General features: G+C 42.0%; 1 protein-coding gene across 1 annotated transcript in view; it reads right to left on the bottom strand.

Moving 5' to 3' along the window:
- LOC137095428 (dynein axonemal heavy chain 3-like) overlaps positions 1-18,088 on the bottom strand; it is a 104,220-nt gene extending 86,132 nt beyond the window's left edge. The window contains exons 1-8 of the mRNA XM_067462092.1: positions 17,920-18,088; positions 14,549-14,738; positions 12,763-12,958; positions 10,562-10,687; positions 5,468-5,663; positions 2,445-2,624; positions 2,148-2,284; positions 88-193 (exon numbers count right to left, since the gene is read on the bottom strand). Of these exons, the coding sequence (XP_067318193.1) occupies positions 88-193; positions 2,148-2,284; positions 2,445-2,624; positions 5,468-5,663; positions 10,562-10,687; positions 12,763-12,958; positions 14,549-14,738; positions 17,920-18,063 (1,275 nt within the window). The 5' untranslated portion in view covers positions 18,064-18,088. The remainder of the gene's footprint in view (positions 1-87; positions 194-2,147; positions 2,285-2,444; positions 2,625-5,467; positions 5,664-10,561; positions 10,688-12,762; positions 12,959-14,548; positions 14,739-17,919) is intronic.
- Positions 18,089-25,166: the final 7,078 nt, after the last annotated feature.

Genomic DNA, 25,166 nt, shown 5'->3' with positions numbered 1-25,166 from the left:
ACTTCTACAGAACAGAGAAGCCAGTCTTTGCCAATATTTGTTCATTCCTCAGCAAATATTGCTTTTAATCATATAATAAATTCCTACCATCATAAAATCGTCCAGATCATGCCGCTTACTCAAAAAATCAGTCACATCTTCGTCTGCATTGTTGTTCAAGAGATCACTGTATTTATTGTACACGTTTAAATATCTTGAACATAGGAAAGAACAGGAAAACAGACATTCTCAAAACCAGTCTAAGAACAAATGTATGAAGAAGAACATCTTTATTATTGACTTAGATGAAGGGTTAGAAGGCATGATCATCAAGTTTGCAGACAACACTAAATTGGGAGCGATAGAGAACACTCCAGAAGACAGGAGCAGAATTCAGAACGATCTTAACAGATTAGAGAGATGTTTGGCCAAAACTAACACAAGGAAGTTCAACAGGTTCAGATGAAAGATACGCAGAAAAAATGAAATGCAAAGATACAGAACAGGGGACACCTAGCTTGACAGCAGTACATGTGAAAAAGATATTGGAGTCTTCATGGACAACAAGTTAAACATGAGCCAACAATGTCATGCAGCAGCTTAAAAAGCCAAAGGGATTTTGGCCTGAATAAATAGGAGTATGGTGTCCAGGGAAGTCATGCTACCCCTCTATTCTGCCTTGGTCAGACCACACCTGGAATCACACTGCGTCCAGTTCTGGGCACCTTAATTATAATAATAATAATAATAATAATAATAATAATAATAATAATTTATTTATATACCGCCCTATCTCCCCTAGGGGACTCATAAAAACATAAAATATAAAACAAAAACATAGGCATAAACAGTTAACACAACATATACATTAAAATCTATTTAAAACCAGTTCCGCTCTCTTCTTCATGCAAGGTAAGCTACCAGGGGCAAAGATTTCAATAAGGGGCCTGGACTATTTGGAACAGGCTGGGCCAAGGCTAGTGCAAGGAGAAGGGAAAAATGGGGCTGGCTGAATGCTACAGTACAAGGATCAGTCTCAGCAATGACACTACTAGGGGACCGGGGCCACTCGATTCCAGGGCCAGTTAAAGAACTATAAAAAAGGTCTGGGCCAGAAGAAAAGGATCCCTCAAATGACAGGGAACTGGGGAATGGATGGGGTACAAGGCCAATTGAGAGGGAGATGTTGACTCTAAGCTGGATGTGTCCAGAGGAGCGTGACTCAAATGATCAAGGGTCTTGAGAACAAGCCCTATGAGGAGCAGCTGAAAGAGCTGGGCATGTTTAGCCTGCCAAAGAGAAGGCAGAGAAGATACATGATGAGGGCCATGTATAAATATGTGAGGGGAAGTCATAAGGAGGAGGGAGAAGGCTTGTTTTCTGCTTCCCTGGAGACTAGGATGCAATGGAAAAATGGCTTCAAATTACAGGAAAGGAGATTCCACACCTGAACATGAGGAAGAACTTCTAACTTTGTGAAAGGCTTTCATGGCCAGAATCACTGGGTTGTTATGAGTTTCCTGGGCTGTATGGCCATTATCCAGAAGCATCCTCTCCTCATGTTTCACCTGCATCTATAGCAGGTGTCCTCAGAGGCTGTGAGGACCTCACAAGCTCTGAGGATGACTGCCATAGATGCATGTGAAACGTCAGGAGAGAATGCTTCTGGAACATGGTCATACAACCCAGAAAACTCACAACCCAACTTCCTAACTGTGAGAGCTGTTCAACAGAGGAACTCTCTCCACTGGAGTGTGGTGGAGAATCCTTCTTTGGAGGCTGGATGGCCATCTGTCAGGAGTGCTTTGAATTAGATTTTCCTGCTTCTTGGCAGGAAGTTGGGCTGGATGGCCCACAAGGTCTCTTCCAACTCTAGGATTCTAGGATTCTACGACAGCAGCAACACTTCCCTCTATGTTAGATTGACAGGATCTGTATTCTGTGGAAACACTCTAAGAATTAAAAAAAAATAGGAGAGGAGAGGTTGCAGAACCTTCAGCCATGGAAGTTGAGGCAGTGTCAAATTGGAATAAGTCTACACTGTAGATGCACCCTAAGATATGGAGCCTCATCTCAATATACTGCAAATCACCCAGATACTACCAAGAGAATATAGAATTCATTCTGCCCACTCTTGCTCCAATAGAACTATCAAAATATATGCTTACTTTTGTGGACCAATTAGATTGCGATCAAATATCTCAGCCGTGTTCTGCAAATATTCAGAAACTAAAGATTCATCTGCTTGGACAGTGCGAAGAATTAGGTCATCCCCTTTTAATTCTGGGAAAAGCTTAACTTGGATCTAAAAAATAAGAACATCCGACAACAAAAGTAGGGTTACACAATATGATGACTATTATATCCACTGACAATACTGTAGCTCTGCAATGAGAAATATTATATTCACTGACAATACTGTAGCTCTGCAATGAGACTTCCCTTCAAAACGGTATATTTCATACCTTCGGAAGTCCCTCAGAATTCTTCAGAACCTCGATGAAGCAACGATAGATTAAGTCCCAGCAAGCTCCTGTATCTGGCTCAAATATAATGTTGGGATCCTCCACATCCAGTTTAAGGACTAGTATTTGTGGTATAAAGAACTGCATTTCATTGTATGTTTCTCCAAAGTCATTGCCATCCTAAAGACAAAGAAGAAAGATGTTGAGATTGTGAATAATGTGGAGCCATTTCCTATCATCCATGGGCAGACATGGTGGAAAACTCTGAATTCAATATAGATCTGCAATTAAATGCTAATCTATTGTTGTAGAACAGCTACAGTGAGGTTGTTCTATAACTATAAATGGAATCTAGATTAGGGGAACATGATCTTCATGAAAGTGGGACAAGCACAAATGTAAAACACCTAGAATACCTCTCTAGGAATCTCCAGAGAAGGCATGGGCAAACTTCGACCCTCTGGGCGTTTTGGACTTCAACTGGCCGCTGTGTCTATCTGGATGAGGAGGAACAAGCTGAAGATCAATCCCGACAAGACAGAGGTCCTCTTGGTCGATCGTAAACCTGACCGGGGTATAGGGTGGCAACCTGTGTTGGACGGGGTTACACTCCCCCTGAAACCACAGGTCCGCAGTCTGGGAGTCCTCCTGGATTCATCGCTCACGTTTGAGGAAGATGCGTCGGCGGTGTCTGGGAGGGCCTTTGCACAACTAAGACTCGTGCGCCAACTGCGACCGTACCTCACGAAGGCTGATCTGGCCGGAGTGGTCCATGCCTTGGTCACCTCTAGGTTGGATTACTGTAATGCGCTCTATGTGGGCTGCCCTTGAAAACAGCTCGGAAATTCCAACTTGTCCAACAAGCAGCGGCCAGGATGTTAACTGGTGCTCCTTACAGAGAGAGGACAACCCTCCTGTGCAAGGAGCTCCACTGGCTGCCTTTTATCTTCCGAGCCCAATTTAAGGTGCAGGTGCTTACCTACAAAGCTCTGAACGGTTTGGGACCAGCCTACCTGCGTGACTGCATCTCTGTCTACGAACCCACGCGTTCACTACGCTCATCTGTAGAGGCCCTGCTCGTGATCCCGCCGGCGTCGCAAGCACGTTTGGTGGGGACACAAGACAGGGCCTTTTCCGTGGTGGCCCCCCGTCTCTGGAACACTCTCCCCAAGGATCTTAGACAGGCCCCTACATTGGCAGCCTTCAGAAAGAACTTGAAGACCTGGCTGTTCCAATGTGCCTTTCCCAATTAGGAAATCTCCAATACCAAGTCCCAGACGCACTTTGTTAGAATTAAGACTGCCGCACACTGCACATTGCACTGCCCTATAATCCTTACATATCACCTGCCACATCAGCACTTTTTAATCTTGTACCCTTCACTCTGGCCCGGCCCAGTTTTTATCTTGTTTGATGTATTGTTTATTGCTTGTGGTTCTTGTTGTTTAATAATTGTTTAATTGTTTTTAATTTGCTTTAAGTGTATTGTTATGTTGTGTATTGAGGCCTTGGCCTTTGTAAGCCGCATCGAGTCCTTCGGGAGATGCTAGCGGGGTACAAATAAAGTTTAATAATAATAATAATAATAATAACTCCCACAATTCCTGGCCTTAAGCGGGTGAGGAGGGAAAAGAAGGGGCCTGAGGCCAGGAATTGTGGGAGTTGAAGTCCAAAATGCCTAGAGGGCCGAAGTTTGCCCATACCTGCTCTAGATCCTCCAACATAAATATAATCAACTAGATGGCACCAGGGATGTCACCAGCACTTTGGAACTCCCCAGAATTAAGATCTGCCTGTTGTGTTTCTATTCTTTTTACTTTGAATTGTATATTTATATACATACATATATTGTATGTTTATATATTGTAAGCTGCCTTGAGTCCACTTGCAGAGAAAGGCGGAGTAAACATATCTTGAATAATTAAAGCAGGGATTGTTTAGCCTACAGAAGAGAAGGTTGAGAGGAGACATAGTAGCCATGATTAAATATTTGAACGGATGCCATAAGGAAGAGGGAGTAGGCTTGTTTTCTACTACCCTTGAAACTAGAACTCAATGAAGCAATGAGTTCAAATGACAAAAAGGAGATTCTGCCTGAACATTAGGAAGAACTTCCTGACCGAAAGGAGCTGTTCAGCAATGGAACTCTCTGCCTCGGAGTCTGGTGGAAGCTTTTAAACAGAGGCTAGGCGACCACCTGTCAGGGGTGTTTTGATGCATGGCACGAGGTAGGACTGGATAGTCTGTGTCGTCTCTTTCAACTGTATGAAATAATACTACAAGCCAGCCATAGAATCATACTGGAGGACCAACAAATGCACATAGAAATACTTTCTCTAGAGGTTTCTGGGTCCTCCAGTGTAACTTTGGTAGATCACAGTGGAGGACCTAGAGATTCCTATAGAGCACATATTAATCAAAAGTGCAAATAATCCAGTCCACGAAAGTTAAAGTCACAAATAAGGAGAATTAATTCTATATGTGCGGTTGCGGTGGGGCAGCAAGTTAAACCGCTGAGCTGCGGAACTTGCTGATGGAAAGGTCGGCAGTTCGAATCCACAGAGCGGGGTGAACTCTCATTGTTAGCCCCAGGTTCTTCCAACCTAGCAGTTTAAAAACAAGCAAATGTGAGTAGATCAATAGGTACCACTCTGGTGGGAAAGTAACACTGCTCCATGCAGTCATGCTGGCCACATGACTTTGGAGGTGTCTACGGAAAATGCTGGCTCTTCCGCTTAGAAATGGAGATGAGCACTAACCCCCAGAGTCGGAATAAACTAGACTTAATGTCAAGGGAAAACTCTACCTCTGAGGATGCCTGCCATAGATGCAGGCGAAACGTCAGGAGAAATGCCTCTAGAACATGGCCATATAGCCCGAAAAAACCCACAAGAACTCAAGGGAAAACCTTTACCTTTTTAACTGTATGTGTAATGTATATACAATTAAAAACATGAGCAATAAAAATGTATTGTGAAGGAACTCACTTTGCAAATCAAAACAAAATGCTCAGCTATGCATACCTTGTGTATCTTAAAAAAGGAAAGGAGGTCTTCAAAAGAATTAATGACCATCTCCCGTAGTTGTAATGACATGAGGATTGCTACTGAGGCAAAATATTCTTCTATCTGTTGAGAAGAGTCCAGGTCATTCTGTGGAGCAAGATGGAGCCAATGGTCCTTCTGATCGATAAAGAGATCTGCACATGTGGGAATCCACCTGTAATAGGTAAATGATTTTTATCTTGTTCATCTTGAATACTAGTTTCTTGAAACAGTAACTTGGAGACTGTCTTGGAGACTGTGCAGCCAAAAGTTGTTTGAAATTTAATGCAGTGACAAATGCCGATTCTTGCTATTGCAGTAATCTTCATAATAATAATAATAATAATAATAATAATAATAATTTTATTTATATTCTGCTCTATCTTCCCAAGGGGACTCGGGGCAAATTACAGAACACATATACAGCAAACATTCAATGCCGTTATACAATGAACAAAGACAAACAATAGGCATGTGAAATCCATTTTAAAAAATGGTTCAAAAGTACTTACGAAACTAGGGGGTCCTAGTGCTTTGTTTCTAAAGTTTCAGTGGTGAAAATTGCAAAACTCTAGTAAGACTAATGAAATTTTGTTACTATTTATTCCAGCAATTGCACATACACATTACTGCAATAATTACTACTATTGGGGAAACTTTAGGGGCTCCTTGTTGTTCATTCGTTCAGTCGTCTCCGACTCTTCGTGACCTCATGGACCAGCCTACGCCAGAGCTCCCTGTCGGCCGTTACCACCCCCAGCTCCCTCAAGGTCAGTCCTGTCGCTTCAAGGATGCCATCCATCCATCTTGCCCTTGGTCGGCCCCTCTTCCTTTTGCCTTCCACTTTCCCCAGCATAATTGTCTTCTCTAGGCTTTCCTGTCTCCTCATGATGTGGCCAAAGTACTTCAACTTTGTCTCTAGTATCTTTCCCTCCAGTGAGCAGTCGGGCTTTATTTCCTGGAGGATGGAGTGGTTGGATCTTCTCGCAGTCCAAGGCACTCTCAGCACTTTCCTCCAACACCACAGCTCAAAAGCATCGATCTTCCTTCGCTCAGCCTTCCCTAAGGTCCAGCTCTCACATCCGTAGGTGACTACAGGGAATACCATGGCTTTGACTAGGCGGATCTTTGTTGCCAGTCTGATGTCTCTACTCTTCACTATTTTATCGAGACTGGACATTGCTCTCCTCCCAAGAAGTAAGCGTCTTCTGATTTCCTGGCCACAGTCTGCATCTGCAGTAATCTTTGCACCTAGAAATACAAAGTCTGTCACGGCCTCCACGGTTTCTCCCTCTATTTTCCAGTTGTCAATCATTCTTGTTGCCATAATCTTGGTTTTTTTGACGTTTAGCTGCAACCCGGCTTTTGCGCTTTCTTCTTTCACCTTGATTAGAAGGCTCCTCAGCTCCTCCTCGCTTTCGGCCATCAGAGTGGTGTCATCTGCATATCTGAGGTTGTTAATGTTTCTTCCAGCAATTTTCACCCCAGCTTTGCATGCATCCAGCCCCGCACATCGCATGATGTGTTCTGCATACAAGTTAAAAAGGTTGGGTGAGAGTATGCAGCCTTGCCGTACGCCTTTCCCAATCTTGAACCAGTCTGTTGTTCCGTGGTCAGTTCTGACTGTTGCTACTTGGTCCTTGTATAGATTCCTCAGGAGAGAGACAAGGTGGCTTGGGATGCCCATCCCACCAAGAACTTGCCACAATTTATTATGATCCACACAGTCAAAGGCTTTAGAATAGTCAATGAAGCAGAAGTAGATGTTTTTCTGAAACTCCCTGCCTTTCTCCATTATCCAGCGGATATTGGCAATCTGGTCTCTCATTCCTCTGCCTTTTCTAAACCCAGCTTGAACATCTGGCAACTCTCGCTCCATGTATTGCTGGAGTCTTCCTTGCAGGATCTTGAGCATTACCTTACTGGCATGAGAAATAAGGGCCACTGTACGGAAGTGTGAGCAGTCTTTCGCATTTCCCTTTTTTGGTATGGGGATATAAGTTGATTTTTTCCAGTCTGATGGCCATTCTTGTGTTTTCCATATTTGCTGGCAAATGGCATGCATCACCTAGGGGCTCCTATCTCCCTCATTTTATAAGGTATTGGCATGAAATTTGCTACAACGGTATAACACATTTACCACTGCTAGCCCACCAGATTTCAGAACATTTCACTTATCCACAGAATTTTGAAGATTTTTTTTAAGCCAGCATTTTAAAAAAAACTACAAGAGCTAGCTCCTTGAATTTTCTATCCAATGTCACAAGATAACAGGGGATAATTCCCCTCAACTTTCATAAATACTCATAAATATATAGGTTTTAGAGATTTTTTTAAAGTTTAGATATAAACAGACTGTTTACAACTTTCTCATCTCCTGATTGGTGCATTCTAATTCTGATGCATACTGGGAAATGTAGTTTAGGGCAGAGTCTTTTGAATTCTTTGGCATAAGGCTGCTCCCCTTCCCAAACTACATTTCCCAAGTCCTGTGCTGTTCCCAAAATGCAGCGCTCTCCGTCTTTATGCCAAGAAGCAAACTATGAAGTCTTCAAACAGAGAAGCCATTTAGAAGTACAGGAATGACAAAGGAGGCAGGTATGGTAGCTTTATGCTTCCTTTCACTAGTATCTGTTTTCTTTCTTCCTTTGCACTGAAAGAAACTGACTGGGAGACTTCAGAGTGTTAGAAAACAGCAGTGAAAAGGTATGGGGGTCAGCTTCGATTCTTAAGTTTTTGAAGTGGGCCATGCTAATGATTCAGAAAGGTTTCCGACTAACAAAACTTCCGATTTCTTCCAATTTCTGATTTTTTACAAGTCATTTGCACACCTATAACAAATAGTACATAAACAGAGGTAAAGGCTTTTCCTATCTTTCCAATTTCCGGCATTCAGAACTTCAGCCATGGGGGTGCTGTTACCCCATCTTCCATGCAAAGGAGCTTTGACATCCTTACTCACATTTCTGTTTTCTATCTGCTAGGTGGGCAGGGAACTGGGGCTGATGGCGGGTGCTCACTCCAAACCGGACTTTCAATTGGCAGGATTTTCTATAGCTTAGCAGTTTAGCCCACTGTGCTAAGTCTGGCCCTCATGGAGGTGAAGGAGGTCATGAATCCCGCATTGGAGGAATGTATCTTGAATCTCTGCACCATGGGAGGAAATGTGTGGTGGTGTAGGGATCTAAGCAGTGTGTAAACCTTCAATGTATGAGGGTTAGGAAGGACTTAGTTCAACATGTGCTTGATTTTCATCAAGCATGGATAGTAGGGCAGATCCCACCTTGATTCATCCGCAATTTCCTTTCATGGGGTCTAGCTTTCCCCCAGTGTTGTAGAGCATGGTCTAAGAAGTGTTGCTCAGGAGGAGGTGAATGAAGCCCCCCCCCCCCACACACACACACACACACTCTACTGTAGAGGAGTTGTTTACAGTGAAGAAGTACCTAATACAATTCCCCTGTTTTCCTGCCTCTCAACAGACATCACAGAAAACAACATCTTCCTCTAAGTAAAGGTCAATTCAAAAGAAGAATATTAACATTTAAAAACACTTTGTACTGGCTTTATAATACTGGCCTTTGAGCTGTGAAAAGGGTTTTAAAAGCATTGACCTGAACAAATATTATAATGCTTTTAGAAGCCCAGGCTCATTTGGGCAAATATTGCCAACAGAAAAGAATTTTACCAATATATGAAATGCTCTTCTATTAAACCTGAATAAATAAATGCAGCCTGTTTTAAGAATTTTGGCAGCCCATAATTCCATACACTCTAAAAGCTCAGAGCACACTAATCTCAAGTACGGGAAAAATTGTTTTTCTTAATGAAAAATCAATTAGCATTGAAACGCCAATGCATTTCGATGGTCTAACAAGCATGTTTACATCTTACATTCAATTCCATGTCTGCAGCACTTCTAGTCTTTGATAATTTGAATTTTATAAACATTAAACTAAACAAGTCCATTATGCTGCCGTTTATTGCCAATAGCCTCAATTCATGCTGCTCCAAAACATTTTCTCTAATGGCCTTGCAAAGTACTGAGCTCATACAGGATTTGCTACGATTGAAAACAGAAATAAATATCTTTTAAAGGGTTTTGTTTTGACTATTCTATTCTCACACAGGCTCCTCTCTAAGTCATTTAAGTTGACAAAGTCTGTATTCATGCACTTTAGCTGTCATGACCATCTCCCGTAGTTGTAATGACATGTTGTGGTTTTATAAAACACTTGGAATTGAATGCCAGAAAGCTCTGATGCTGTTGTTCAGAAGCACTGAACAAACATTTTAAAATGCTCATCATACTACAAATCTCATACATTCAAACAGCCCTGCTGGTGCAACATGTTAAACCGTTGAACTGTTGAATCTACTGACATAAAGGTTGGCAGTTTGAAGCCACAGTTCGAGATGTGCTCACGCTGTCAGCCCTAGCTCCTGCCAACCTAGCAGTTTGAAAACATGCAAATGTGAGTAGATCAATAGGTACCGCTTCTGTGGGAAGGTAATAAAGGCACCTATGCAGCCATGCCAGTAACACAACCAAGTGGTGTTTACAGACAACAGGCTCCTTGGCTTGAAAATGGAACAAGACCACCTCCCCATGGCCAGAGTTGAGCACCGCCTCCAGAAAGCCAGAGATGAAAGGGGAAGCCTTTACCTTTGTTCTGTGTATTTATATGTTATATTATTCCACTGTATTAAAGACATTGAAAGTTTGTATATCTCTGTATTCTGTAACCTGCTCTGAGTCCCCTTGGGAAGATAGAGTGGGATATAAATAAAGTGTTCAGACCTCACAACCTCTGAGGATGCCTGCCGTAGATGCAGGCGAAACGTCAGGAGAGAATGCGTCTAGAACATGGCCATACAGCCCAAAAAACCTACAACAACTCAGTGATTTTGGCCATGAAAGCCTTTGACAATAATATTACTTACTCACTTTATAATGAGAATACTAGAAATTCTGCTTGAAAATCTCTTGCCTGAAGGTCAAAGACCACTTCTGAATCCCATGTTGGGAGAAATCCGGAGTACACATATAATAAAATAGAATGGCATTCTGACCTGTTCAGAAGAATATCATGGGCTTCCTGGCAGTGCTTTTGGATCAACTCCTCAAATTCATTGGGCAGCAGTGGCAAATCACCTGCAAGGATATCCTTGGTGCGAACAAACCTCAGTTCACCAAATCTATTGGCGAGAGGGAGAATTAATGGCTGCCATGAACACAATATCATGTTATAATACAAAGAACAAATGGAGTTATGATAATATCAGTGCCTCAGGTGTCCAGGAGTGCTGCAGAATTCGAAGAGGCACGAATGGAGTTTTTAACTTCGGGGGCACCACAGATACAGAGTCTTTCTTCAGGTGGGATATGACTGAATATACTGTGTCTCTCCATGGACTCCATTTGTTCAAATCTGATCCTTGTAAAAGCGGTTCTTAAGTGTCTTGGCATATCAACTTTTAAGTAAAGCCTCTGCTGGAAATTTTGTTTAAACTGACCTAACCACTTCAAGGAGCCTGTAATTGACAGAGTGGCTATATCCTTCTGCCCTTCAATATCTAAAATCCTATGAGATACTATCCTTTTCTCCATATCCCTATTATGACCTAAGGAAGAGATTTGTAATCCACAAGTACAAAGAAATCTTATTAATTGTTCTGACCAGGAAGTTTGGGTTTGACCATTAGTTTGTTCTGCCATGCATAATTTTGGGGGTCTACCATTTTCCAATGTTTTTATTTTTGACCAGTAATTGAAGACTCTGGTTTTAGCGAGTCCTTTGATGGAGTATATTTCTAATTCCACTCTGAAAGCAGCGGTGGTCCTTGCGTCTCCCTCCAACATCTGTCTTGGAAATTTTGATTGGATTTGTTCCATTATTGATCATTTGTTTGGACACCAATTTTTGGCCCAGCATAGGGACAATCTTTGCTTTGTCATTTTTTTATTATTGGGAGTAAAGACCCTGGGTATCTATGGGATAGTACTCTTGTCAGTGTGTTTCAATTGTGCACGAGTGAAAATGTGCAGGCTATGAACCTGACTCTGAAAAGACTAAATCTAAGTATGTAAATGAGCTCACCTGTTCTATACTATCAGCAGCTAGGAACCATTTATGGCTTGGTGGGTGATTTCCAAACATCACTATTTATTATTTAGTTTTGTTTATCGTCAACTCGGTTTTGTGGGCATAAACATTATGTTTACTCAGTGTGCTGGTACGGCTGTACCAGGAGCTCCAACTTTATTTTCTTTCTGTTATCTGTTTGCAGTCATAGGGAAGGCCTCCTGTCCATCATAATTAAGCTTTGGTTCAGGGCTCTGGGAGGGAAAGGAGCCATTTTTTTGGGCAGTCTCTCATAAGGAAGCTAAACTATAGGACGTAGACCAGCTCATCCCGTAGAAAAGCTTCTTTTCTCAAGAACATCCAGGGAAACGGAAATTCCAGGGAAAAGGTCCCAAGGCTCTGGTTGAGAGCTCACAGCCTCTCAGCCTCACAGCAATCAGAGGGAAAACAGCTCTGAAGTTTTCAAAGAATTATCTGAGGGAGGACAACACTACAGATCCACGGAACTCCATCTGAAACATCTACAAGCCTCGGCTGGTAGGTCTACTCGATACTCAGACACATTTGGAATCAGTAGTAGGACCCATACCGATGAGGCATAGATAGTAAACAGCCTGGGAGAGGTTAAATAGGGTTTTTTCCTACAGAGAAAGTTCAGTTAATCAAAGTCAGGTACCAGTCCATTGAGGACTAGACTAAGAAAGCCTTGAAGTGTTGTTTGAACCATTGAAGATTTGTTGTTTGTTCCATAATAAAACTTTGTTGTATCGTTAAAGACTCTACAGACCATCACTTCAGAAAAATCCCTGAGGACCTCTCTTTGAGGCGCCTTGGCTTCCCACTGGGCTTAAAGTATACGTCCTATAGAAAAGACAGCTGTTACAGGCCCAGCGCGCGACAGGACACTCAGTAACCTCCATTATCCAATGTATGTGTTTGACATCAGAACCATATTGTCCACATATACGAGTGTGTTTAAGTGTCTATTCCCATTTTTTGGCACGTGTACTTCAGAACCTCTGAGATAATCTGGCAGATCATTAATATAATAATATAAAGGTGAAAAGGTTAAAAAAATAAAGAGGCTAATAGATAGCCAAGTTACAATCAGTTATAATTTCGATGCTATAATTTCAGACAATGTATCAGAGGTGATGGATTTTGGTTTCTTGAAGGAAAGCTACTTACTCTTTAAACCAGAGGTGCTGTAAAGTAAGCATCATAGGGTTCACTGTAAAGAGGTGGTTCTCATTCCAGATTTTCACTTCTTGGTACATCTTGTGCCAAGGAACTGGCGCACGGATCATTCTTCGCGGGAAAGGCCGTGGAATGTTGCATATGAAAAGCCTTCTCCTCTCATCTGGGTCCATCAAGATGTAATCAACTATCATACAAAGCACAGGATGAATGAGGCAAATGCAGATAATCTGGACTCCCTCAGAACATTCTATTATATGACATTATGTTCTATCTGCAACCCTTCCATATCTCCCTCCCCCCCCCCCCCAAAAAAAAGGTCTGTTAAGGAAAGGAAAAGTGGGATAATGGGGGGAAAAATGCCTTTTGATTGGTGAAGCAAAGAGTCTGCCATCTTAACTCCATTTGAAATCAAACCATTTTGAAATCCACAAGGATTGGACAATTTCAATCAAAAATGAAAAAAAAACCCATTAAAATGAACAAAATCTGGCTACCAGTATTTAAAACTCTAAAATCATAACAGTAAATAAAGAACAACACTCAAAAAACAGGGGAACTCCAGACAAGAAACAATCAGGGACAGCTAATCATCTCTCAACAAAAGATTCCCCCAGGCAGTAAGAAGCCACACCTTGAAACTGCTAGGCCATTAAATGCTAATCAAGGTGGCCAATTGAAACAACCCAAACCCTTTAAGTATGAGAAGTATTTTATTTACTCTTCATGAGGTACCAAAGCATACTGGTTGATTAAAAGCTACATCGAATTACCCTTTCATATTAAACCTTTCTAACTGGTTGATGTGCTTGTAAGTAAACTATAGTTTTGGGCTGTTTTGACAGTACAAATAACATTAAGTCTAAACTAACAATGATTAACCAATTACATTCAGGAAACAAGGCTATTGTTAGAAATCCAGGGAAGACTGCTGCAAGGAAGAACTAACACGCACTGCCTTTTGACTGATCATATTAAGACCCAGCTTCTTAAAGAACCCACAAATACAAATTAATTAATTTCATTAAATTATCTTCCCCAATTAATTAAAATGGTGAAAAGTGCATAGAATCGTAGAGTTGGAAGAGACCTCATGGGCCATCCAGTCCAACCCCCTGCCTAGAAGTAAGAATATTGCATTCAAAGCACCCCTGACAGATGGTCATCCAGCCTCTGTTTAAATACTTCCAAAGAAGGAACCTCCACCACAATCCAGGGCAGAACGGCTCTCACAGTCAGGAAGTTCTTCCTAATGTTCAGATGGAATCTCCTTTCTTATAGTTTGAAGCCATTTTTCTGTGTCCTAGTCTCCAGGGAAGCAGAAAACAAGCTTGCTCCCTCCTCCCTGTGACTTCCTCTCACAACTTGATCCATGGCCCTCATCATGTCTCCTCTCAGCCTTGTCTTCTTCAGGCTAAACATGCCTAGCTCTTTAAGCCGCTTCTCATAGGGCTTGTTCTCCAGACCGTTGATCATTTTAGTCGCCCTCCTCTGGACACATTCCAGCTTGTCAATATCTCTCTTCAATTGTGGTGCCCAGAACTGGACACAATATCCCAGGTGTGGTCTAACCAAAGCGGAATAGAGGGGTAGCATGGCTTCCCTAGATCTAGATGCAACTGTGTTTACATGGACACCCATGTATATGTAGGTATGTGGATATGATGAAGAGGCGCAGAACAAAAAACAAAAAAAAAACCCCAATATAATTAGTTTCTAGATGATACTAAACTCCAAGAGTGATTGCACATGCCAAATTACACTATCATACTCTTACCAATGTCTTTCATTAGCCAAATATGATAATCATCTTGAATCTCGTCTTTTAAACTTTTCCGTAAAGCCTCCAGGTGTTGATTGGTGAGAAAATGACTTGGGATAAGATTTAAAATATTCCCCATCACACGTTCATCCTGTGGTGCCAGCATGTCTTTCCGGATGCCTTTATGGATGTAGTAACAGTATCGCTACAACAGACACCAAAAAATCAGTAGACAGAATTACCATTATTAGCCTAAGTATAACATCAGCAAACTGAATGCGAGTCAAGAGAATGGTTAATGAAACACTTGCTGCAGGTCTTCTTTGACACTGACTCTCTTGTGGCACTTAGGTCCCATCTACACTGCCATATAATGCATTGTTTGAAACTGCATTATATGGTCATTGTAGATTCTTATAATGCAGTTCAATAATAATAATAATAATAATAATAATAACTTTATTTATATTCCGCTCTATCTCCCCGAGGCGACTCAGAATGGATTACAACATACACAGATAGGCAAAAATTCAATGCCTATCCATAACAATAGCATACAAATACACAGAACAAAGGTAAAGGCTTCCCCTTTCATCTCCAGCTTTCTGGAGGTGGTGCTCAACTCTGACCATGGGGAGGTGCTCTTGTTCCATTTCCAAGCTGAGGAGACTGTTGTCCGTAGACACCTCCTGGTCATGTTGCTGGCATGGCTGCATAGGCACCTATATTACCTTCCTACCAAAGCAGTAACTATTGAGCTACTCACATTTGCATGTTTTCAAACTGCTAGGTTGGCAGGAGATAGACCTGACAGCGGGAGCTCACCCCACCCACGGCTTCGAACTCCCAACCTTTAGATCAGCAGTTTCAACAGTTCAATGGTTTAACCCATTGCGCCACCACAACCCCTACGAAGTTAAACTGCATTATTGTCAGTCCAGTTAAACTGTATTATGTGAGTCTCAACTGACCATATAATGTAGTTTCAATCTGTATAATATGTCAATGTAAATGGGACTTTAGTTTCAATTGGAAGTTTCCAAGACTCAAACAAGAAAACCCTGCCTCTTTATGGATGACTGTTTCACATGGTGATCCACAAGATCAAAGGGTACAGCATCTCCCCAAATTATCCCATGCCAACCTGATGCTTTCTGCATGTTTTGAACAACAAGTCCTTGATGGGATCATTGGTCAAGAATGACAGAAACGATAGCCCAGAATACCTGAAAGGGACACAACTGGGGAAGACTATAGTAGTCTGAAGGGTTCTTAGGCAAGGGAGGCCATCCTTCGCAAGGAGAGCTGTTAAGCTTGAGACCATGTTTTGACATGACTGTCATTGCCCATCCAAGTATTAACCAGCACCGACTCTGCTTAACTTCTAATAGTCATTTACATTAAAATAAGTTCCTCTGCCAATTGAAGAAATATTTTATTGCTCAATGTAACAGTCTTACTCTATGTTGCTTTTGATTTTTATATCACAAAGAAAAGTGATGTTTTGTATGTGTTGTGAAAGTCAAAAGGTTTTTCTCTCAATTTTTTCTTACTATTTATTGCTTGCTCTTGCATTTCGGAGGGCGCACACTAAGAAATCATTTGTTGGATTTTCTTGACTCTTTACTGATGGGGGTCACTCAAGGAAGATGTAGACAGATAAGAGGAAATAAACAGCAACAGGGGAAGAATCCCCATGGGAAGCAACAGATACTGGACAATGGAGCTGTTTTATTATCTTTCCCCCCACTTAAATGAGATAGTCACTGTTGGATTGCTGTGAGTTTTCTGGGCTGTATGGCCATGTTCCAGAAGCATTCTCTCCTGACGTTCTACCCACGTCAGGAGATAATGCTTCTGGAACATGGCAGGAATCCTCAGAGCTTGTGAGGTCTGTTGGAAACTAGGCAAGTGAGGTTTATTTATCTGTGAAATGTCCAGGGTGGGAGAAAGAACTCTTGTCCGCTTGAGGCAAGTGTGAGTGTTGCAACTGGTCACCTTGATTAGCATTTAATGGACTCGCAGCTTCAAAGCCTGGCTGCTTCCTGCCTGCTGGAATCCTTTGTTAAGAGGTGTTAGCTGGCCCTGATTGTTTCCTGTCTGGAATTCCCCTGTTTTCTGACTGCTGTTCTTTATGTACTGCCCTGATTTTAGAGTTTTTAAATACTGGTAGACATATTTTGTTTATGTGCATGGTTTCCTCCTTTGTGTCAAAATTGTCCACATGCTTGTGGATGTCAATGGCTTCTCTGTTTGACATGGTGATTGTGAGAGTGGTCCAGCATTTCTGTGTTCTCAAATAATATGCTGTGTCCAGGTTGGTTCATCCGGTGCTCTGCTATGGCTGACTTCTCTGGTTGAAGTAGTCTGCAGTGCCTTTCATGTTCCTTGATTCATGTCTGGGCAATGTTGTGTTTGGTGGTCCCTATGTAGACTAGTCCACAGTTGCATGGTATACAGTAGACTCCTGCAGAGGTGAGAGGATCCCTCTTGTCCTTTGCAGAACGTAGCATTTGTTAGATTTTCTTAGTTGGTCTGTAGATAGTTTGTAGGTTGTGTTTCTTCATCGGTTTCCCTATGTGATCAGTGATTCCTTTGATGCATTGTAAGAACACTTTTCCTCTGGGTGGATCTTTGTCTTTACTTTCATGGCTTGTTCTTAGTCTTGCAGCTATTCTGATGTGTGTGGTGGAGTCTCCATTGGCCTGTAGAGCCCAGTTTAGGTGATTCAGTTCACCTTGGAGGAGGTGGGGTTCGCAGATCCGGTTTGCACAATCTGCCAAGGCTTTAATTGTGCTTCTTTTTTGACCTAGGTGATGCTTGGAGTTTTTATGTAGGTATCTAGCCATGTGTGGCCCAATTGTTGATTTAGTTTATGGGTGACTAGGACAGCTAGAAATGGCAGTTTTCCTTCATTTTCAGTTATGCTGTTGGTTGCCGACCTTTTGGAATATTAACTATCAATCATATATGTAAGATTGTAATATTTATTGTAAGATCATTGTTGATGTGTGGTGGGATGGATCTGGTTTTAAGTTTATATTAATGGATAAAGTGTTTCATTTCTTGCACTCTTCCTAGGTTTAATTCTTTTTAATTTTACTCATTCCATTTCAGCGGTTGGAATGGGTGAGAAATCAGGATTCGTGTATTAATGCACCTGTTTTCTTCTTTACTAAGCACAAACCAGATATATGAGAAGGGAGTAGAAACACAGTTGTGATTCTTCACTTTCATTTCAGATTTTTAGTGTGTTAAAATTAGAACCAACATACATCTTTTTGATATAAAAATTAATATGTTTCTAGCTTTTTAGTAAAATCATAATATATCAGCTCTCATTTCACAAACCTTCCAATCTTGGGCTTTATAAATGGAGTACCTACCTCCAGATCAATATCACTAGGTAACTCTTCTTCCTTGCTTATCTTGTCTTCGTGGTGGAGCATCACAACCAGCTGTTCTTCTGGAGTCAGTGGGTGGCTGTCAGAATAATAAGGAATCTCTTCCGCTGGAATTTGCTGATCCATCTGGGGAAAACCTGAACTGTACGCTTGGGATGGTATTGTAGCACTGAAAATATAAATCACCAGTTTAGTGAGTTAATAGCCAGACATGCAGGTTTAGACAACCCCGGTCGTTTTACACTTTTATCATCTCCTGATTCAGTAATGTAAAAACAGCAACTATATTAATGAATCAACGATGTGAATTTGAATATATATTTATATATATATATATATATATGCTCTAACATCATTGGAGATTTGTTTGTTCATTCTTTGTTGGCTTAAAAAAGCATGGTTGCATTTGTGTGCAAAGATAGGAGAAGAGAAAGTCTGACTTGCAAGGAAAGAAGGGTTCTACCACCATGCAGAATGAAGCAGTTGCCTCAAGCAGCATGTGCTGGAAGGTGGCAGGAGCAGAGACCTGTGGGATACAGTACCTTTTGCTACACAATCTCACTTGCTTTTTTCGGTTGCAGCAAGAGACACCAGGAAGGATGTCAAGCAACAACAAACTAATCTGCACAGCTACGTCTTGGCACTAGCACAGGCATGGACAAACTTTGGCCATCCAGGTGTTTTGGACTCCAACTCCCACAATTCCTAACAGCCTAAGGCTGTTTCCATTTCCCCTCAGCCGCTTAAGCCTGAGGCCAATACATCCTGTTTGCCTATGAACATGGCAATTCCATTCATACAGGGAAACCCTGCCTTTCATATTGCAGCACTCACTAACCCCTCATACAGGAGAGCCTACATGCTGGCTAGACTTAATATTATGCCATCTCCGCTCCATAGAGGAATACTCAACAGGCTTCTCTCATGTCCCTGCATGGGGAGCTGGAGCTGACAAAGGGAGCTCATCTGCGCTCTCCCTGGATTCGAACCTCCGACCTGTCAGTCTTCAGTCCTGCCTGCACAAGGGTTTAACCCACTGTGCCACTGAGGGCTCCTATATGGTGGAATACTTTCATTTTATATTGGAATTCCTTTATTCTATGTTTCATTTGCGGCAATTTTCTAATCTTTGCCCTCATCCATTTTTTCATAACTATGCGTATATCTTGTAGCTACAGTTCTTGGACATTACTTCTTTAACAGAAACTCTGGTAAAAATAAAATAAAAATAACATGGGAAGTTCTTATAGGCACCTTGTGCTGTGTGTAAGCCACCCCAAGTCCCCAGGGAGATGGTAGCAGGATATAAGAATAAAGTTATTATTATTATTATTATTATTATTATTATACCACTAAAATAGGAGCCCCTGGTAGCGCAGTGGGTTAAACTATTGTGCCAGCAGGACTGAAGACCGACAGGTTGGAGGTTTGAATCCAGGGAGAGCACAGATGAGCTCCCTTTGTCAGTTCCAGCTCCCCATGCGGGGACATGAGAGAAGCCTTCTACAAGGATGGTAAAACATCAAAACATCCGGGCGACTTCTGGGCAACGTCCTTGCAAAAGGCCAATTCTCTCACACCAGAAGCGACTTGTTTCTCAAGTCGTTCTTGACACAACCCCCCCCCCCCCCCTAAAATGAGATAGTCATGTCAATTAGGATTATTGCTTTTGTGTGCCTTCAAATCCTTTCTTGACTTAGGGAGACTGTAATAACTCTAAATTTTAGGGCCTAGGTAAATCGCCTTGGAAGACCACATCTGGTCCACAGGCCATAGTTTGGAGACCCCTGCTTTACTAACCACGGTTTTCTTTATCACGTCAGAAGCAAATTGAAAATACAGGACTATTGGCTTTTTATTCAGATGAACTTGAAATACATTGAAAGGCAAAGTGGAACTCGTGTGTGTCTTTGTTCTGTATCTACTTTATCTTTTAATATCATTTTCATTCTTTTTCTCCTTTGTCCCTTTTGTGTATTTGTAGAATTTTAGTTTACCTAAAAACCTTCCATAGAAATGTTATTAAAAAGAGATAAGGTACAGGAAATTCCATAACAGAGGTGCAGGCATTCACATAGGCAGAGAAAGAGAGAGAAGGAATGCTTGGTTAGATATACAAATAGAAAGCATCTTTCTGTGAGTGAAATGAAAAAGTATCCAGTCTTGAGAGTCTGTTCATCATTGTAATGGGTGAATAGATGAAAAGGAGGAATAGCAATAACTTACTTGGGTGTGGCAGTTACAAGGTCCAAAGATGGTGGAGGTACACAGAGGCATTTAAAAACCAGAGAAATGGTGGGGTCCAATATTAAAGTCATACCTGCCTATTACAGGGAAAAGTAGCTAATTCCTTATCCATCTAAAATACAGATATGTGATTTTCATCTTAAGAACAGACAAGCATCTTGAGGTCTGAGGAATACCTGGGAAGGAATCCCACTGGAGCATTGCAACACACCAGAATACCTGGGCGTTACCTGGACCGTGATCTGATTTATAAGAAGCACTGCTTGAATATCAAGCAAAAGCGGATGCTAGAAATACTATCATAGGAAAGCTGACCAGCACAACCTGGGGATCACAACCAGATACAGTGAAGACATCTGCCCTTGTGCTTTGCTACTCTGCTACTGAATACGCCTGCCCGATGTGGAATACATCTCACCACAGTCAAGAATAGGGCTCCACAGTCACCAACGGATCCACCCCCAGGTTACCACTCTTGGAGGACCATCATCCTCGGACTATGAGGGATTGCCTAAGTAAGTAAGTACATCTCACCATTTTAAAACAGTGGATGTGGCTCTTAATGAGACATGCCACACTATCACAGGATGTTTACGCCCAACACCACTGGAGAAATTATACTGTTTAGCCAGCATTGCACTACCTGACATCCGTTGGGAAGTAGTAGCTAGTAATGAAAGGCCCAAGGCATAGAAATCTCCCCGCATCCTCTGTTTGGGTATTAGCCAGCAAGTCAATGCCTTAAATCAAGAAGTAGCCTCCCAAGATCTACAGAGGTACTTGTAAGAAAACCTCAGCAAGTGAGAGTCCAAAAGTGGCAGGATAAAACCCAGAACCTCAATCAGTGGCTGATACCAGATGAGAAGCTCCCCCCACCCCTGGGCACACAGAAAACTGGGTGACTTGGAAGGCACTGAACAGGCTGTACTCTAGCACCCCGAGGTGCAGAACTAACCTTTAGAAATTGGGCTACAAAGTGGAGTCCATGATATGCGAGTGTGGAAAAGAGAAAACCACAGGCCACTTACTACAATGCAGTCTGAGCCCTGCCACATGCACAATGGAGGCCCTACTTATGGCTTCTGGTCAAAGGAAATTTAGTATAATGCTAAGTTTTTTAACTTTGTGTTTTTTCTATACATCACAACTATATTCTCAATCATTTCTGACACAATAAATAAATAAATAAATTTAAAGGATTGCATTTCAGACCTATTAGAATTAAAATTCAGGCAATTTAGTTTTCTTTCTCCAACAATGGAAGTCTCCGATCAGTAAGGTTCCATCTATGGGTCTCATATAATAAATTTACAAACGGAAAATTCACAGTACCTCTCCAATTCACCAACAGTGGTTCCTAATGAAAGTTTTGCCTTCTTCTCAGAAGGAGCATACTCATTTGGAACTAAAGGACTTAGTTAAGGATAAATACTGATGAAGAAAGAGAAGGGTTAGTTCAGATTTAAGATAAGATTAAGAAATTCCGTCTTTACAGATTACTACAAAGGTGTTGCGTTCAGCCCACTGGAAGGAGACCACAGGGTTGCAAAGCAGGCTGGATGTTGAAAAGCCTGATAGGACTGAGGCAGCAATCTTCTCCCACAGAGTCTGAAGCTGAAAGATTTTATCTTTGGTCCAGATTGTCACCTCTGGTTTTCTATCTTCCTACAAATATGGGACACATGTATCTTTATACTTCTAGCATCTCAGCCATGAGTATGAATCTGACATTTTTGCACAGCTCTTGGTGTCTCCATAAGGCCAAGCCTTATGCTGCCCGCCGCTGCCACCACTTCCCACTGGCCCAGGACCATGCATGAGATTCACGAGTTCACATTTAGTGTATAGGATACATGAATATATAGCTTTTTGTTTTGCCAAAGCAAGTTTCTTCTTTGCCTTCATGGCCGAAGCTATCTTCTGCAGGTCCTGCGTCGTCAGGCTGCGTGCTGGGAGAGTATAGTTATTGGCAATGGTGTTGCTTGGGCTCCGGAAATAGCGTTGCTCTTTGAATGGAGATGCCAAAGTCCAGGATGCTCTCTGCATCAGAGGGGGATAATAGCTGCTCTTTTGGATCATCTGAAATTGGAAAGAGGAGGAGAAAGAATTAGCAAAGCCAGCTAAGGAAGCACTATATTAATTGGTGCTTCCATCGCTGGAATAGCAGAGCTTGGAAAAATTACTTTTTCCAAATACAACTCGCAGAAAACCCAGCTAGCATGAGTGTGATGGCCAGGGTATTGTGGGAGCTGAAGAGTCCCTGGTGGTGCAATGGGTTAAACCCAGGTCGGAGGTTCGAATCCAGTGAGAGAGCAGATGAGCTCCCTCTGTCAGCTCCAGCTCCCCATGCGGGACATGAGAGAAGCCTCCCACAAGGATGGTAAAACATCAAAACATCCGGGCGTTTCCTGGGCAACGTCCTTGCAGAAGGCTAATTCTCTCACACCAGAAACAACTTGCAGTTTCTCAAGTCACTCCTGACATGAAAAAAAATATGGAAGCTGTCATTCAAAAAGTAACTTTATCACTTGAGCCCATTGTTTCACAGCAGTGCTGTTGCTCAGCAAAAGGGAAATTACTAGCGACATAATGGTTTGAAAACAATCACCATCACACTTGTCTGCAATCACACTATCATACCCCCATCCTTTGCTCTTCCTCTCCTCTTACCTGTAATCCCTCACTGCACCCATTCTGTAAGGTTTGCGAAACAGGTCTTTCCACTCCAAAGAAGTTATTTTTAATTTTTGAAAAGGAAGTGGAGTATCCCTGGCTCTCTTTTTCTCTCTATTTGAATATTCCTTGCTCTCTCTGTCATGGAGGTGAGGGGTGAAGAGCAATAGGCCAAAAGGTAGCAGGTGTTGTATTACGGAGTGAGTAATATTGGAACAAGGAGAAGGTGCAGTATTGCTTCCCTACTTCCTCTTTGGATGGCTACTCAGACTGGAACTCAAACTCAAAGTGCAATGGTTCCTAACCTTCCTAATGCTACTACCTCTTAATACAGTTCTTCATGTTGTGGTGACAACTGTTATGAATCGTAATGTAAATATCTGATATGAAGGATGTATTTTCATTCACTGGACCAAATTTGGTACAAATACCCTACACGCCCAAATTTGAATACTAGTAGGGTTGGGGGGGGGGGTTGATTTTGCCATTTGGGAGTTGTAGTTGCTGGGATTTATAGTTCACCTACAAGCAAAGAGCATTCTGAACTCCACCAATGATGGAATTGAACCAAACTTGGCACACAGAACTCCCATGACCAACAGAAAATACTGGAAGGGTTTGGTGGGCAGTGTCCTTGAGTTTTTGAGCTGTAGTTCACCTACATCCAGAGAGCACTGTGGACTCAAACAATGATGGATTTGGACCAAACTTGGCACAAATACTCCATATGCCCAAATGTGAACACTGGTGGAGTTTGGGGAAAATAGACTTGACATTTAGGAGTTGTAGTTGCTGGGATTTTAGTTCACCGACAATCAACAAGCATTCTGAACCCCACAAATGATAGAATTGGGCCAAACCCCAGTGACAAAAAAATTACTATGTTTTCTGATGGTCTTTGGGAACCCCTCTGACATCCCCTTGCGACCTCCCCAGGGGTGCTGGCTCCCTGGTTGAGAAACGCCGATCTAGTGGAAAGCATGGTCTGGACAAAAGCAACAATATCTAAGAAGAAACATGAGGTCCGTGAGGGACTCTTGCGCAACAGCTTCCAGAAATGATTTGACAGACCATTAGGAACATGGAATAGGAAAAACAGGTTCAGGCACTTGGAAATGCCTAATGACCTCTTTAATCATAATGGTTCCAAGTGTTTAGGTAACACTAAGCAAGATGTTGGCAGAAACTGCTTTGCACTATTTAACAGAAACCTATCCGCATCACATCCTGGGTTTGAAGGACTCATGTAAAGCACAGCAAGTGATCTGAGGCTGGCCTGAAAAATTTTGCTCCTATTTTGTACAGAATATATGCTCCCCAGTGATTGTGGACACTGGTTCTTTTTATTCCTCATTCTAATTTTAAAATTTCTCAATACTGCAGGTAATTGCTAGAAAAGGGGCCACAGTGAAAAAAACTAATCTCTACTTTTTTTTTCATGTCAGGAGTGACTTGAGAAACTGCAAGTCACTTCTGGTGTAAGAGAATTGGTCATCTGCAAGGACTTTGCCCAGTGTATGCCCGGATGTGTTACCATCCTCTGGAAGGCTTCTCTCGTGTCCCTGCATGGGAAGCTGGAGCTGACAGACAGGAGCTCACCCCACTCCCTGGATTCGAACCACCGACCTTTTGATCAGCAGTCCTGCCAACACAAGGGTTTAACCCATTGCACCATGGGGGGCTCCTTCTAGATCTGGTAGGTTTTACATATTGAATAACCACAACCTTTGTTTTATAAGGTCTCCTAACCCCACTCAGATTATCTGAACATTATGTGGTCCACCCTACAAGTGGAAAAAAGGGAACATACCAGACCTATTCTGGTGTGGTAATGAGATCAAAAGAAAAAGCAAAAATATAATCATTACATTACATTACATTACATTACAAGACTCATGTAAATAAGAGATGAGGTCTCCAGATGTAAAGAAAAAAAAAAGGTTTCCTTCCAGGAAATAAAAGAAATGAGAAAGGGGGTGATTTTGAATAGGATTCTACATGCACCCTAAATCCTTCCCCCTTTTCTTCTGCTGCTAAGACAAAAACACCTTTGAACTACAAAAGGTCTCTCTGTTCAGCAGTAGACCCACACCTTGCAGGGGATCCATTGCTGAAACCATGCTGAAATCTCTGGTATTGATTCTCTCTGCTATTACTATCGGTTCTCCTGTCTTTTTCAAGAGACAAGAGCAAAGAGAAGGGCAAACACATGAGACCTTATGGTGGCTTAGCAGCTGTAATTTTGTGGCACGAGAAGATTTTACCTACCTGATACACTTCAGAAGGCTCTACTGCAGCCAAAGGAGGCA

This window comes from Anolis sagrei, chromosome Y (assembly GCF_037176765.1).
Source record: "Anolis sagrei isolate rAnoSag1 chromosome Y, rAnoSag1.mat, whole genome shotgun sequence".
Lineage (NCBI taxonomy): Eukaryota > Metazoa > Chordata > Lepidosauria > Squamata > Dactyloidae > Anolis > Anolis sagrei.
This window is presented reverse-complemented; position numbering and strand designations above follow the sequence as displayed.